The 17,250-nt window shown below is 47.8% G+C and overlaps 1 protein-coding gene across 1 annotated transcript in view; it reads left to right on the top strand.

Moving 5' to 3' along the window:
- Positions 1-5,170: 5,170 nt before the first annotated feature.
- The window catches only part of JAM3 (junctional adhesion molecule 3), a 65,811-nt gene continuing 53,731 nt past the window's right edge, over positions 5,171-17,250 (top strand). The window contains exons 1-2 of the mRNA XM_033172549.1: positions 5,171-5,461; positions 8,060-8,199. Coding sequence (XP_033028440.1) covers positions 5,171-5,461; positions 8,060-8,199 — 431 coding nt within the window. The remainder of the gene's footprint in view (positions 5,462-8,059; positions 8,200-17,250) is intronic.

The raw sequence follows: 17,250 nt of genomic DNA, 5'->3' as shown, positions 1-17,250 counted from the left end.
TTCAGCACAGAACCCCAGAATCCAGAGAGTATTGTTGCCACATACATACATACATACACACACACACACATACATATATATGCATGAATGCCTATACAACACACACTTGCAAAAGGAAGCTTCTGCTGATTCCCCCTGGAAGAAGAGGCTTAGTGCCTCCCCTCTGAAAAGTCTCTCAAGGGGTCCGGGCTGGCAGGAATCTGCTTGCTTCTGCAGCCCCTGATTGCAATGAGCCAAGCAGCCACAGCAAGGATGACATCATCTCTCCTCCCACTCAAAGCCGGCTTCCGGCATTCTGCACAGTTCTGGCTGCAGCTTGCCTGATACTGAAACAGACCAGCCTTGGTGTGTTCAGCTTCTCGCTAGGCCAGGAGCTTGGAAAAAAACCCTTTCCCCCCTGCTGCCCACACCTGGCCTGCAGATCCATACCTTGGCCTCGTTTTATTTATTCCACCCCAGACCCCACCCCATTTAGGGTTGTCGCCAAATGCTAGTCCTACTCAGAGCAGTCCCACTGAAAGGAATAAGCACAGCTAAAACTTTGGTCCGTTAAGTTCGATGGGTCTACTGAGCTAGGATATGACCCTGACATTTTGACTGAGCATTTGTGATCATAGATTTGTGGAGTTTGAAGGGACCGTTGTTCGACCCTCCTGCAATGCAGCAATCACAGCCGAAGTATCCCATCCAATGTGCTTGAAAATCTCCAGTGAAGGAGAGTCCACTATCTTCCAAAGTAGTCCATCCCACTCTGTTACATGGAAAGAACACAGAAAGAAGGTGGCTTAAATTTTAGAATGGGCTTGCCCCTGTTCTTTCTGGGGCTATCTTTGAAGCACGTTCCTAGCATATCCTTCCCCTCAAAGGATTCTGGGCACTGCAGTTTGTTAAGGTTGGCTGGGAACTGTAACTCTGAGCAGTGAACTACAATACCCAGAAGGCACTTTGAGTCGGGGTGAGCGAGGAACATGTCCTTCAAATGTGCTATAAAGGAATAGCATGCATGCAGCCTGAGACCTCATTCTGAGGTTTAATTCCTCTTGGTTTCCCATAAATGGAGCCACAGAGCTCAAAAAAATGTGGGTCGCTTCATGACATACGTCAACCCAGAGCCTCTCATCCGTTGTGCATCACACTCAAAAATGGCTTTCAAATTGGCATCAGAATTGGACTGGCATTGCGTTCCTCTGAATCAACAAAGGAATTTTTAGCCTTTAAAGGCACAAGCAACCACAATATAAATACAGAAAACAAAGGATCATTTTGACACATATTCGGCAAAGAAATGTAAATATAGATACACATAAAAAGAAATAGAAACATGATACTCCCACCCTCTGAAGTAAATTGCACACTGACCCTCTGCAGTAAGCTGCATAGGTGTTACAAATTCAACAGAAATTCAATAAAAATTTGACATCCTACCCACTTACTTGGTACTTGAGTGGTAGTGAATACATTTTTGCTTGCAAAACAATATACATATCTGGTCCAGGGGTGGGGGTTGTCTGTTTGACAGGGATCAAAAGACAGAAGTAAGGAGTTTGTGCCCAGAGTGCTTGTAAGTAATGGGAGAAGTTCTCAACCACACCAGACTCACAAAGTCTTCAGTGATATGGTATGTGATTAAATCATCTTTCCCCTTATAGAAACAGAAGACATATGCTGGAGATGTAAGGCTGGGAATAGTTTCCTTAAAGGACCCTCCATATTGAACTCTGTGTTAGGAGAGCTTGCAGCTTGGTTGAATTGGATTGGAACAATCACTTACAGTTCATGGAGTTCAAAGGCTTTATTCATGCAGGAAATATTTACAGGGTGAATAGTGATGTGTGAGAGAAATAACATATTTTGTCTCAAAATGTTCAGAGAGAGAAAGCAAAAAAGCTTCAGCTTTTAGGGGTGGAGTTAATTTAGACAAAGAGGCTACAAGCAAGTGCTGGCTAGATAGCAATTTAGCATGCTGGAGAAAAGCAAATACATTTTCTTCTCACTAAACTTCTAGCAAATGCATGTGTTACTTTAAACCACATGAGGGCACTGTTTGTCTAACAAAACAGTGCCCTCATGTGGTTTAAAGTAACACATGGATTAGTTAGAAGTTCAGTGAGAAGAAAATGTATTTGCTTTTTTTCCAGCATGCTGAACCTCCATGAGCTGGGATACATATGACTGTATGCATAGGAGGCACTGATCGGCTACACCTGCCCAACATATCCATGGAGAGCAAACACATACTGATGTGTTCAATGGCCATACACAAGCTAGGAACATGCAATTGTGTTATACCAAGCCAGACCATTGGTCTATCTAACTCAGCATTGCCAACAATGACTGACAGCATCTCTCCAGGGCCTTAGACTAAGGTCACTTTCCCTCCATACATTTAAAACATGATGATGCCACATAAAGCACTCGTGGCTTCCCCCAAAGAATACCAGGGTCTGGATTTTGTTAAGGGTGCTAAAAGTTGTCAGGGGCCCCCATTCCCCTGGCAGAGCTACAATTCCCAGAGTTCCCTGGGGAGAGGGATAGATTATTAAGGCACTCTGGAGACTGCAGCTCTGGGAGGGGGATAGGAGTTTCTGGAGAACTCTCAGCACCCTTAGCAAACTACAGCTCCTAGAATCCTTCATGGGGGAGCCATGACTGTTTAAAGTGGTACTGTGCAGCCGCACCACAATGTATGGCGTGAATGTGGTCCCTAGGGGTCTTTCTTAGACTTGCCTGCAGGTACCAGACCTCCTAGATGCAAAGCGAATGCTCTACCACTGAGCCACAGGTCTTCCCCATAGCTGCATGCAGACTGAATGCTATTTCTTACACAGAAGAGTTCCCCACACAGGAATGTTGGCGTCTTGGAACAGGCTCCATGGCTGGCACTGATCTCCATTTCTACCTCCCGTCCTTCATTCTGAGGCAGAAACTTGGCAAGTGCGAAGAATTGTTTATAAAGAGCCAGCTTGGAAGCCATCACAACAAAAGGCACCGGGCCTAGCTCTATTTATATCACTTGTGAACGGCACAAAAAAAATAAGTGGAGGAATCAGCTGCAGCTATTTTTCTCCCTGGCTGCCCACCCACTTTCACAGCAGAGCCAGAATGCCATAGGTGGCCACCACAGGGCAGTCTGGCAATCTGGGGGATGGGGCAGGGACAGCGGCATCCTGAGCAGGTACATAGGGCCAGTCGCAAGTTCACACATCTCCCAACTATCCCTGTTTACCAGAATGGCCCCCTTTTTTCCAATACCTGCAAAGAGGCAGATGGGCAACTGTAGTGTTGCCTTTAAGAGGAGCTTGCAGATATCAGATCAGCTCGCTTTCCACCATATCACCAAATGCGTCATTGCCTGGTTTCCTGCACACCAAACTGCACTAGAGCAAACCAAGCAACTTTCTCCACTGGTCAGTTGGTAACCCTATATTTGTCCCCTTCCCCCCAGTGTATTGTTGCCTTTAATTTTCCTTTGGAGAAAATCAGTCAGCTGAGATCTGCTGGTGGATTCGTGGAGAAGGCGGCTACGGTTGGCTTAGCCACCAGCTAAGCTCTGCTACCATGGTTGGAGGCAGTATTGCTTATGAACACCAGTTGCTACCTTAACATTGTTTTGACAGGAGAAACCAGGCATCTTCTGCAACAAAGCATGTGCTGCCCCACTCAGCTCTGGTCCTTCTGAGTGTGGAATCTATGGCCCTCCAGATGTTGTTGAGCTACAACTCCCATCACCCCTGACCACTGGCCGTGCTGGCTGGGGCTGATGAGATTGGAAGTCCAAAAATGCCTGGAGGACTGCAGATTGCCCATCCCCGCTCTAACACAGTGATCTCTGGTGATGATTAGGACTGGTAGGGTGGGAGGCAGGGAGCCCAACAGCAGGTGGCGCCAGAACCAATGACAAGCAAGGTCAACTAATTTCCCCCTCTGTCCTTCTCCTTGCTGGGTTCTACAAAGTTCAGACTAAGGAGGAGGAAGCTGACAGAGGCAGTGCCACCCCCTGGACAAGTTGCAAGTAGGAAGGCAGGTGGGTGGGGTCTGATTGATGGCAGGTTGAGGACAGTGGGGCAGTGCCCTATTTGCCCCAATGGACCAGCCTCCACTGCTCTTGCATCTCGTTTCGATACTACAGACAGCAATCGGGGTTGTTCCATTTTTACACAGAGCTGCCAGTGGTAGTGATGGTGAATTCAACCCATGCCGCTGTGTTACTTCTCACTGTGCAGCCGCATTATTTATTTGTTTATTTGGTTTAATAAGTTTCCTAACTGGCCAGTTGCCAGAGCTGCCGCCCCCCCCCCCAAGCAATCTCTGTCTATCTGGCCTTATTGTGCTTGAGTGGAGGCGAGCATCCGAGAGCGATGCTATTGACTTTTCCCTGAACGGAAGGAGCACTATCATCCCAGCATCTAAAGAGAATTCTCTAGCGATAGTGAGACGCTGCTGAAAGATGGGTGGCTTTAAAAAAAATGTTAAAAGAGATTGTTATCAGGTCTCTGTATGGTACGACTGGATTCTAGGCCTGTGCTCACGGCTGGAGAAGGGGAGGTTAAAGACACTGCCTTGGCGTGCTTTGGAAGGCCGACTGCCTTAGGGGCCCTGCCATCAAGATCTATTAGAGCAGCAAGGACAAAAAAGGCAGGGCCTTTTCGGTAGTGGCTCCAGGCTTGTGGCATTCCCTCCTTATGGAGATAATGGTCATTTTCACGGCATACGATTTAAAGCGCTACAATGCCACTTTAGACAGTTATGAGTTCGTTGTGAGAATCCTGGAAGCTGTAGTTTGTTAAAGGTGCTGTTAAAGGTCCTTCTCAGAGCTACATTTTCCAGCGAGGCTTAATCTATCCCTCTTTCCAGGGAACTCTGGGAATTGTAGCTCTGGAAGGGGAAACCCTATTTCGCCTTCGGAGCTACAGTTTCCATAAATCCCTATGAAGAGAGATTGTTAAATCATTCTGGGGAGTGCAGGTCCTGCGGCTGCGGGGGAACAGAAGTCTATTTCCCCTTTCTTAAACGGGTCCATAGAGGAGCAGGGTGTATGCCTGAGCCTTGGCTACAGAGCCACAAGCGACAGGCAGAGGGATGTCCATGGAGAGAGCCGAGCCCGCCCCCCTCCTTGCCAGCCCTCCCTGCGATCAATTAGCTCTCTGGAGGACGCCGAGTGTTGCGAACAATGTCAGATCCCATCTGTATGGAAAGTGTTTGGCTGCGTGTGTGGCGAGCGGGGGCGGAGGAGGGAGTGCGGCACAGGCCCTCATCGCCGACCACCGGCTCTGTGCAATGCCAGCAGCGGGAGGAAGGCAGACCCTCCCGGCTGCAGCAGTGCTTTCAAATCCGTTTCTCTGGCCGGAGCCGTCAAGGTCACAGAGCCCCTCCTTCGCCGTGCAACAGCTCGCAGGAGCGCACGGCGGCTGCTGCTGCAATGCTGCAACAAGGGGTCCGGCACTGGGCAAAGCCTGGCCACGTAGTCGCCGTGGCTCCCTGCGTTATTAGGAAATGCAAAAGGGCGGGACAGAGGTCTGAAGGAGAGGGGTTACATCCAATGCACTGCAAACGGAGTCGGGAGCTTGCATAGGGACACTTTGGTGCGGGCGGTGGCATCAGATGAGGACTTTGGAGCACAGATGCAGGGCCCCACTCAGCAGAATGGACAGCCAGCCACCCCCCACCCCCGCGAAAAGGCAGCAGGGCTTACCACATCGGAAGTCAGATCACGGTTCCCTATAGCTCAGAATCGTCTACACTGACTGGCAGCAGCTCTCCGGGGTTTAAGGAAGGGGACATTCCCAGCCCTACCTACCTGGAAATGCCAGGGATTGAATTTCTGGCCTTCTGCATGCAAGGCAAGTGTTCTACCATTATACAGCTAGGGCCCTTCCCCAAATAAGCAACAATACCATATTTAGGGTATGAAAGCCAGAGTCTGAAATGACTTGATGGCAGGACACATTTAAAAGGTGCTTCCCATGCTTGATGCCAGAGCACATGGCTGAGATCATGATTAAGTCGGTGATCCAGTTCATATTTACCAGGACAAAAGCTCCATTGAACACTGGGATTTCTCTTTGAGTAAACATGCATAGGATTGCTCGGCACGCATCCCTGGTGAAATCCCTCCAGAGCAGGGAGGAGGGAAAACCTTTTCCAGCCCGAGGGCCACGTTCCCTCGTGGTCAACCTTCTGGGGGCCGCATAGCAGTGGTGGGTGGGGCAATGGGTGTGGTTCTCACCTTTGCACAACAGTCTGCATCCCAGTTTTCCAAAACCAGAGTTTCCACAAATGCACACTCCATCAAGGCTTGTGTAAGCGAGAGGCATGATAAAAGGACAAGGGCACATTCCTGCCAGGCAAAAGCTCACAAGGAAGGCATGGAGCAGGGGTGGGAAGGGGTGTGACCAGGTGGAGAGTTCTGGAGGGCCACATTTGGTCCTGCACTAGAGCAGACCATTGCAATGCAGCACAGAGCCAATGGACAAGTCAGATATCCAGCCCCCGGCATCTTCCTTCGAGTCAGGGCTCAGCTCTGGAACCAGATTCTCTTAACTGGGGCTCTTCCTTAGAAGGAATGGTGTAGTCAAATGGTCGCTTTTATTGCCTCTGAGCACGTGCAGTTCCCTCACCACAACCAGCCCACATGCAGTTGGCACAAGTAAGGATGCCCCCTGTCAGAAGAGGCGACTTCCAAGCATGCATACACTGGACTCAACCTTTGAATTAACCCCCCAGTGTTCATCAGACATGGGCAAGTTAGCCATTATTTTTACTGGTCCTGTTCTTAGGGTTTCTTGATAAAGCAGACCAACACAGAGATTAAGCAGGCAAAGTTTCCCTTGCTCCCACTGCTTCCTCTCTATGGAAAGAAAAAGCTTTAGCCGATAAAGTGCAGCAGAGCAGGGCCATGAGGAAAAGGTGGCAACCTTTGCACGGTTTCCTGTCAAATTGCTTTCTCTGGGTTTCCTCCTGACAAGCTGAAAACTTGTTCCAGAATCATAGGTTTCTGGTGTCTGGCTCCTAGCCTTCCCGCTTCCTCTCTAGCCAATGTGCGTGGGATCCCCCTAGTGGCTCAGTTCTCTTCCAGCTTCAGCTTCTTCTCAAGCCAGAACGTGAGAGAGGAATCCTCCTCAAGTAGCAGAGTCTGTTGAGCCCCGATTGCTATGGAAACCGGAGGGAAGCTAGTCTGAGAGCAGTTGAATGAGCTTTGGGGAGTTAAACCACCAAAGGGAAGGAGCAACTCTTTTAGGAAAGGCTGTAGCTCAACCCAGGTGCAATCCCCCAATGGTATCTCCAGGTGAAGCTTGCAAAGACTCCTGCCTGAAACCCTGAAGGCTAGCAGTTCTAGAAGGTTGCTGCCAGTCAGTGTCAACAATACTGAGCTAGATGGACCCAGTGGAACTACATTCTTTCTCGCAGTTGGTCACCCAGGCATGGCATAGAAACAGACAGGTGCTCCTTAGCTCACAGACACTGTAGTATAGTGGTTAGAGCACTGGTCTAGGATCTGGGAGACCAGGGTTCATGTCCCTCCGCCCAGCCATGCAGCTCATTGGGTGACCTTGGGGGAACTGGTGTCTCTCCAGACTTTGTTGGACTCCAACTCCCATCAGTCCTAGCCAGCAAGGCCCATGGTCAGGGATGATGGGAGCTGGAGAAACATAAATCTCCACCCCTGGCATGGCATATAGGTGGTTAACAGGACAAGAAGCCCAACTCCCGCTGGGACTGTAACATCAGCACCAAGCAGGCAATCAGACAGACACCTGGCGCTCTCCAAATTTTTGGAACTATAACTCTCATCAGCTCCAGCCAGCACAACTGATAGGAGTTGTAGTTCAGGGCACTTGGTCACGGAAACTGCTACACCTGGGTGCTTGTCTACTTGATGCTGATACTACAGAAGATTAGGAATCAATCCCTCTTCCCAGGGGACTCTGGGAATCATATCTCTGTGAGAGGAACAGGGGTCTCTTGACACCTTTCAGCACCCTTGACAAACTACACTTTCCAGGATTCTTTGGGGGAAAACCATGCCTGCTAAACAGAGTGCTTTAAATGTATGCTGCAGATGCGGCCTGAGTTCAAGTCCTGGCTCAGCTATGAAGAGGGCAGGACCATGCCTGGCTCTCTGCAGCAATGCACAAACTACCGGTACATCTCCCGGTTGCTCACTCCACAGAGCAAGCCAGAAGCCTTTAAGTGCTTAAGGTATGTTCGCCTGACCTCCTTTGACCTATCGGCACAAGTGGACTTCCTTTGCCGGCATGTCAGGGGCCCTGAAGCTTCCTCCTTTGGCCACAGCGGGGTGTGGGTGCGTGCGCGCGCAGGCTGACACCCCTCCTGTGGCCAAAGTCACTAGGTCAAGATCTGCTGCAGGCCTGGATCTAGGTGAGCGTGGATCAGTCCGGGCTTAAAGCATTTGTATCCTGCTCTTCCACAAAGAAAGAAAGAATCCAAAGGCCGCTAACATGATCATTTCCAAAAGACAATCAAAGGTAGTACGCAAACATTCCTTTGCATCTCATTGCTCTACCTGTACAGGTGATTCCTGAAGCAGCTCAGTAGCAAACCCCTGTGGATATGGAAGGATGTTTTTCAATTAAGTTTGGATCTTGTGTGACTCATCTGATACCGCTGTTGCATGGAGGGGAGTCTACATGTGGAGGGTCAGATTTCAAAGACCTTTTGGATGCAGGGCAGCTGGTACTAAATGTTATTAATAATACAAACACTCATTAGCGTGCCGCCAGGGTGGCTGATTAAGGGCAGAGCTGCAGAAAGGGACAGATTCGATTGCACAGGAGCAGCCTTGTCACGTAACAAATTCTATCAGAAAGAGGCCACAGGTGGATGTCACATTTCTGGGTATGGAGAGACTGGAAAAGAACCATTAAATTCAATTTATGCAATCCTTCCTTCAGGCCCCTTCTTTAGAGAGCAGGTGCATTTATTTATTTATTTGTTTGTTTGTTTATTTCATTTGCAAAAAAATAGAATAAAATAAATCTATACTGCCAACATAAAGAAAGAAATGTCTTTGGAGTGAATAGCTTAAAATCAACAATTCTGTAGATCAGCTTAACAAGTCAGTCTAGCTGGATCGCTCTGGGCAAACAAACGAGTTTCAAGCAGGCGCCTAAATGCCAATACTATAGATGCCTACCTGATGTTCACTGGGAGTACATTCCAAAGGGAAGGTGCCACCACACTTAAGGCTCTGGTGTTTGTGAACAGGAGACAAGCCTCGAAGCACATGGAAGTCCTGTCTCTCCTAAAGGCAGGGGAGAAATACCTGTAGATTCAGTTTGCATTTAAAGGCAATCCACACTTTCTGTAAAGCAATGTGAACCGAAAGGCAGCTGCCCTTTGAAATCCACATTTCTCCAAATTTTGCAATGCAGTTCTTTTGCAATGTGCACAAAGATGCATATGTGAGGGTAAAGTGTGCATTGCATATATTCATGAAAATAACATGTAAAAATGTATTGTGTTGGAGAAAATCACTTTGCAAAAGCATGGGTATCAGGCAAAATTTCATACAGAACTGTGCGTAGTAGAAGAAATTTGTGCGAAAAATGCAGATAAAATTTGTGCTTAAAATGCAATAGGACTTTTTTAAAAAAGTGCAAACTGATGTGAAAATGTGAGGAACTAAATGTAAGACTGGGGGAAAATAAGAACCAGAAATTGACAGATTTGCCCATCTCCAGCACTCTCCTGAGGATCATAGTGACCCAGGAAGAGACATGCAAGGTAAGGTGAGAGAGCTAGCAGGTTGTGGGGAATGGAGTTGGCGATCTCTCAACCTCTGACATGCTGCCTACAAGGCTCCCAGAGGTAAATGCCTTCCTGGTACCAGGCACATGCCCTTTAGCTTTGGCACTTTCAAGAAATCAAGCACAATAAGCATGCAGCTCCTTGACCTGCTTGGCCAGTGGAACCCAGAGGAGCCTATTCCAGTCTGAGGGCCACTTACCCTTCTGATCAACCTTCTGAGGGCCACATGCCCATGGTGGGTGGGGCCAGAGGCAAAAGTTTTTGGAGCAATGAATATAAATGTTCCTGTTGGAACAGTAGAAGCTTTACACACACACACACACACACACACACACACACACACACGTACACGTGTCTATCCTCCATTCAACCTAACAGGAGGCATTATCAGAGTTCAAGGACACAGTCGAGCCTGGCAAAAACACCCAAGGAGTGTGTGAAGTGAGGCTGGCAAGGTGTGTGGTGGAGACAGAGTTCCAAGGGCTAGAGAAGCCTGGCGGACCACATTTGGCCCCTAGACCTGCTATAGGAAGTCTTGGTAGTGGGGCTGATTTTTTATTCTTTAAATAAAAGAAGAACTGCATTGCAGTGGCACGGCATTCCTGGGACCCTGTCCGACCAAGCATGGAGAGCCCTTGATGGCCATCTGCTGGCCCAGTGGGACATTGGGTTGAGACCATAGGTCACCGGCAGAGATGTCACTGGGGAGAGGGCCGTCCTCCTTAGCTGCAAAGGAGGCCAGTTCTCCGAGTGTTGGGGAAGAAGAGGGAGCCCCTGCTCGGAGCCCCAGGCAGCCACTCTTGTGGGCTTGGCAATTACATGATGCAGAGATGGGGGGAGCAGGAGCTGACTGGGGGATGAAAGGGATGCTGTAATTAAGCTGAATGAAGATGTCACTTAAAGCATCAGTCGCAGGCTGGTGGAGGATGACGGATACAATCCAGTGTTCTTATCAAGGTGGTAATTTCCATGTATGTTTGAAAGGGGGGGAGAGAGAGAGGTTTACTGGCTTGTTCTTCGCTGTCTCCTTCAATCACGGCCCACTCCCAATGCTACGTAAGAACAAAATGATGATCCGTTTAGGGTTGAGTCAGATCACCGGCCCATCTTGTCCTGGCCTTTGCTGCCGGGTGAAGAACTACAGATCCAGTGGGAGTTTTCTTCACCAACTTTTAAATGCCTGCTGAAAGCTTTTCTGTCTGCTAGGCAGGCAGTTAAGTGCACACCCCCTCATCGTGGTCTACTAAGGCTTGTTTTTAATTCTTTGGCTTTAAACTTTTTAAAGACTTTACTGTATGGTTTTTAATTTTGTTTTAAACCACTGTGATATGTTTATATGATACAGTATATAAATATATAAATATATATATTTACAAACAAACATGAACCCCTGGCTTTCTGCTTCTCCAAAATTATTTGAATGCCTACATCTGAGTGGTGCCTACATAGATAAGGCAGGCACTGCAGGTGAATTGCATGGCTGAGCAGGAGCTGAAGTGGTTGACTCAACAAGCTCCATGCCCTTCCCCACCTGCCTCTCATTCATTAATTCATTCATTCATTCATTCATTTCCATATTCCTCATTTCCTCCAAGGAGCTCAAGGTGGCATGCATAGTTCAGCTCCTCCCTATTTGATTCTTACAACAACCACCCTACGAGGTAGGAGGTGACCCAGTGAGAGCTTCCCGGCTGAGTGAGGATTCAAACCCTGGTCTCCCACATCATAGTCCCGCACTCTAACCTTGTGCCAAGGAAGGTGACTGGGCAGTTGGTGGTGCTCCCAAGAGGCCTGGAAAGGGGTTTTCCAACTGTCTGTAGCAGCCATCGGAATCGGTAGCTGCAACAGTCAGGTAGAGGCTTCCATGCAGAAGGGGTTTTCTAGGAAGGAGGCTGGAAAGAGTAATGTATTAAATGTATTTGTGGCAAGGCAGCAGCCAATATATTCTATGCTGCAACAAGAAACCCAGTTCAGGGAAGCAAGATGAACACTTCTCGCTCTGGGAATCTCCAAACAACTAAATCTCTGGAAAGGTGGGCCCCAATTCTCCAAGGCCTCATATTCTATAGCATGCACAGAATGGTGGTTAATCAGGTCTGCTTAGAAGTTAGGAGATAACAAAGTCTTTTGGGGACTTGATATACAATGAATTGAAAAAAAATGTTTAAAATATCATTTGTTTTAAAAAAAACCCAGAAGCATTTCTATTAGGAATTAAAGGTTCTGACAACCCAAAAGACCAGAGAGACTGTTTATGTAAGCAACAACAGCTGCAAGGATGCTACTAGCCCAAAGTTAGAAAGAACCAAAAGTCCCTACTAGGGAAGAATGGCAAGCCAAACTGCTGGACTATGCTGAAATGGCAAAACTGACTGGGAGACTCGGGCATCAAGAAGATAATGACTTTAAAAAAGAATGGGGGAAATTCATAACTTACTTAGGAGACCATTGTAAACAAATAAAAACGTTAGCTGGACTTTGGAAATAACTTGTAAAGAAACGAAATATCTGAATATTTTAGAGGGATGAAAACTGTGAACATAATTATATGTAGTTTTAGAAAAATATATTTTAAGGACCCATGCAGGGGATGGGGGGGGGGAGTCACAAGATTCAGAGAATCTCATATATGGATATGTTAAAAGTTTTTTTTCCTTCTTTATTGTTTTAAACCTTTTCTTGTAAAAACCAATAAATTTAAAAATAGGAAAAAAGTAGTAGTTTAAGAGAGCAGGGTTACAGTAAGAGATTGGTAAATTATAACAAATGATATATAATAATAATAATAATGTTGAGCAAGGACATATTTCCTATCAACAAGATGTTCTACGTTCTATGCTTGGTGCATTATTCGGATGAGAGGACCCATGAGATTTTCTCTAAGTTCTTCCTCCCCTGAGCTCTGAGAGCCCCACCAAACAGATTCCTTTTTACCCCCTTCCCTGTGTCCCTGCCCTGGACACCACTCCTTCATCCCTCTAAAAACCACTCAAAGGTAGCCTTACTGGAAGAGGGTCCACCCAGAGAGCAATTTGCAACGTCTTTCTGCTTAGGAAGCCACGCCTGTCCCACTTCCTGCACGCCCCCCCCCACGCCCCCTGGGGAAGTACTTTCCTTGGAGCTCCACAGATTCACGTTGAAATTATTTCAAAGGGATGCTTAATTAAAGCTTAGTGCATGGGAGTTTTGCGATTTTTTTGAAGGCCGGCACTGCCAGGAGCAGGGACCGCCCTCTGGTGGAATGCTGGGGAACTTTTCCAAATGGACGGCAAAGCCCGTCTGTTCATTGTCAAACCTGTTCTACTTGTTGCCTGCAGTAGCAGTGTGTGGCCCTCTAAATCTTGTTGGACTCCATCAGCAGTAGCAGTGTGGCCAATGGTCAGAGGTGATGGGAGTTGCATGTGATCTGGGACACTATACTAGTTAGTCACCCCCGTTCCAAGTGTCAAGCAGGTTCCTCAGGGAGTTGCCCTGAATGTGTGTTGCGTGCAGACTGTGCACCGATGCTTCAAGTACAGACAGATATCCTGCTCTCTTTTCTGTGGCCTGATAGAAACCCTGCTGCAGGCTGGTGTTAAGAGCGCTGCCAGCCAGGGGCACTGTATAAGAACCCTGTTTAATAATTCTAATCATGTTAGTATGTGCGGGGTGGAGCTTGTTATCAGTAACAACAATTTACCAGGCAAGCAACCCAGAAGCCCGTTCTGTTTCTTTGAAAAAAAAACAGAAGCAAACAGTTTAAAGTGCTCGCCGCTTACTTCGCAGCTTGTGATCCCTCCCTACTTACAGGAGCTGTGGTGCCACTCGTGCATTGCAAAAAGGAAATTAAGAGATGCATTTCACGTGTTAAGCAGAGGCACGGTGGCATCTGTCTTATATATCACCTGCCTACAGCGAGGCAGGCATTGAGTGATGTCAGCGCGATGGTGGGGGTGCTCGGCGGCTGATATTTTGCAAAAGAGGCCAGCTGTCTCTGCAGTTTGCAAGCACGGAGCTCAGCCTAACCGCCTGGGTCCCTCCAGGATGGGCCCCTGCGGGAATGAGATGTGGGATCTTGCCTTTAAAGCGACGCCCTCATATGCTAAGATCCTGAGGACTTTCTAAAGAAAGTTGGGGGGGGGGAGAGAGAAAGATGATTTTAAGGCACTTCTTTTATTTATTTCCCATCTCAAACCTCATGTGAGTTTTATAGCACTACCGACGTCTGCACTGGAAAAGCCCTATTAGGGCAGGCAGGCAAAGGAATCCAGAGAGACTTTAGCTCAGTGGCAGAGCATGTGCTTTGCATGGAAGAGGAGTTCCCAGGTTCAATCCCTAGCATCACAAACAACCCCCAAAATGGGGTTAGAGCCTCACTGCAGGGAACACAGAGGAATAAATATTGTGTGCTACAATTTGGTGCTTATTGCAAGAGAGCGGGGGGGGGGGGAGAGAGCTGTAGAGGAAGAAGATACGTTTTGCAAGCAGAAGGTCCTAGCTTCCATCCCCAGGATCTTTAGGTAGGGGTTGAGAGAAATCTTGGGGAGCTGCTTCCTGTCAGTGCAAACAGTACTGCTCTAGATGCAATAGTGGTCTAACTTGGTAGAAGGTTTCCTGGGCTCCTATTTGGGAAAGGCCAGAACCCCACGGAAGAGCATCCGTTTTGCACACGGAAGGTCTCCACTTCAATCCTTGGCATCTCCAGGTAGGCTGGGGACATCCCTTGTCTGAAACCTTGTGGCTGGAAGCCATATGCTTCTGAACACCAGTTTCTGGAAACTGCAGGAGAAGAGAGTGTTCTTGTGCTTGGGTCCTGCTTGTAGGCATCCCATAGACATCCAGTTGGCTACTTTAAGAACGGAATGCTGGACTAGATGGACCATTGTTCTGAACTGGCAGGATCTCCTTTATAAAGAAAGTGCAAAAATGAAATAGCCCTTTTTTAGTAAAATTATTAGCCATGCTAGTAATGAGTAGCTTTCACGGAAAAATATGCCTTAATGATGCGGATGTTTCTTGGAGGGACAAGACAAAAATATGTGGTGTTGGGGCTGTACGTTTCACACCTACCCAATTATTTTTATTATTTGTTTTATTTCATAAAATTTATACACTGCTTGATTGCAAAAAAAGTCTCAAGGCGGTTTACAAAAAAAAGATTGAAAAATAAAAATAACCAATAGGAAAAATTAACAATAATTTAAAGCTTTTGAACATTTAAAATAACAATAGATGAAAAACAGATTGAAACTCATATCAACTTTCTAAAAATCTAGGCCGGCTTGCCTAAGCAAAAAATGCTTTTAGCAGGCACCGAAAGGAGTGGAGTGAAGGCGTCTGCCTGATATCAGTAGGCAGGGAGTTCCAAAGTGCAGTCACACAAAATGACTGAGTTCTTACAATTGTGGAATGGATATTATGTGGCACCTGTAACGGCGCCAGTTCCATTGATCAAAACAGTCCAAGGGCATGTATGAAGTAAGGTGATCTCATAGGTAAAGTGAGGGCTCAAACTGACCAGCGAAGGTCCGTATTGTATTGAGATGGCTTTTGGGGGGAGCATTACTGAAAAGATGCAGAACACCCAGTGCAGTATCTTTAAACCATGTGAGTTTCAACCAGCTTCCGCGGGAGCATTTTTCTCTCTTCCTCCAAAAGACCAGCATAAACGAAAAGTTGGTGTACCTGTTAAGTTCACGTATTAGACAGCAGTTCCAATCAGTTCTGGGGAAAATAAGAGACTCCCCCTTCCACAGCAGCTCCTGATGCTGCTATTACTGTTGACCTAATTGAGAAGAACAGCGCAGCAGGAACCCTCCAAGTCTTCTAAGGACGCTTCCCTCCTAACTGCTGCGCTCCTCTCCCTGTGACAGCCAGATAGGGGTTCACATCAGGCTTGGTGACTAAGCATCCTCCCCAAATACAGTTATTAGATAACCATCATCCCTCTTGGGGAGCGAGAGAGAACCAAGCACGGTGTTCAGGCAGCCGAGAAACATCATGGATGATTAAAGGGGCAAAACACACTGACTCACTCATCTCCACTGCTGTGATATTTGCTCAGTTCTCGGGCACAAGAACAGGCTGCATGGGACCATGTGCAGTCACAACATGCACCCTAGGGAGACAGACACCTCGCTGGGGATGAGGCACGTGTGTCACCCGATACTCCTCCACGTGGTGGCAGTTTCCATATGGTAAATTATGGGAGCCGATAGCAGTGCCACTTTTCCCATGCAGAGCACTCAGCTGTTGTGGAAAAAGCAGGTGGAATTTTGCTCACAAGGAAATGCAGGAAGCTGCCCCAGTTGGATTTCTGCCTCCTGCTGAGCTGTTCAAGCAGAAGCAAGGAACCTGTGGGCCTCTGGAGATTGCTGGACCACAGGTCCCGTCATCCCTGACCAGTGGCATAGTGTGTGTGGGGGGGCACAGGGTCTGTTGCCCCAGGCTCAGAATTGTTAGGTGCAGAAAATTTCAACACCCAGTGCTGTCTCCATACAGCTGTGCGCTTCCGTCACTGGGCTCTGTTGAAAAGAACTCCGTGCGAACCAGGAAGTGACCCCTCTAGACAACAGAATGACTCTTCTTAACTCTGTGGCTGTGATCTCCTGGGTGACGCAGACGCCATTAGGCAGTTGAATGGGAATGCATACTCCATCTGTTTTCCTCGCTCCCACCCACCCTCCCCGTGCAGCCCCGGGCACTGGCAACCCACTCTACATCACTGTCAGTGCCGGATTTATGTATAGGCTAAGTAGGCTGAAGCCTAGGGCCTCTAAATCTAGGGGGCCTTACCAGCCGGCCAGCTCCCCAGCGGGCAGTGGCAAAGCAACCTGCTCTGGTACCCAGAGTGGTGCTCGTCCCAGAAGCAACTGAACTTTTTCCTCTGATATCTTTTGCCCTGCCTCCTATCCTGTAGCCCTCCCATTCGCCGAGACCTGGGACTAAGGGTCAACTCCTGCCTCTTCCTCATTGGTTCCCAGTGCGTTTCCGAGTATTTGATTTCTGTTGGAAGCCGCCCAGAGTGGCTGGGGAAATCCAGCCAGATGGGCGGGGTACGAATAATAAATATTATTATTATTATTATTATTATTATTATTATTATTATTATTATTCTCTGAGGGCTGTCTCTGTGCTCTTTCCTGCCTGATTAACTGCTTCCTTCTCTATTTGCAGTATTTTTTACTTCTCAAGAGCATTGACAGTGCTCCGGCTTGCCCTCCATAATTCTCTTATCAACTGCCATTCCTAAGGGCGTGAGCCTCCGGTCCCAAGAGGATCAGGAGGGGCTGGAACCTATGCAACTGGGTGCCACCAGGGCACTTTCCTGGAGTTTCGCCAGCTGAGAGGGAGAAAGCGGCTGTGTTTTGTTTGCAGCTCAGAGACACACTTGGCATGACAGTGTGCAGACAAGAAGACCCAGTGATTCCGGGAGTTACAGTGTGGGCCACAATATGACTCCCAGGGGAGCAGCAAGCAGATGTGTGAACTCACAGACTCTGG

Source organism: Lacerta agilis, chromosome 15, assembly GCF_009819535.1.
Source record: "Lacerta agilis isolate rLacAgi1 chromosome 15, rLacAgi1.pri, whole genome shotgun sequence".
In the NCBI taxonomy this organism is placed as follows: Eukaryota; Metazoa; Chordata; class Lepidosauria; order Squamata; family Lacertidae; genus Lacerta; species Lacerta agilis.
The sequence above is the reverse complement of the archived record's forward strand: the minus strand, read 5'-3'. Positions and strand labels throughout refer to the sequence as shown.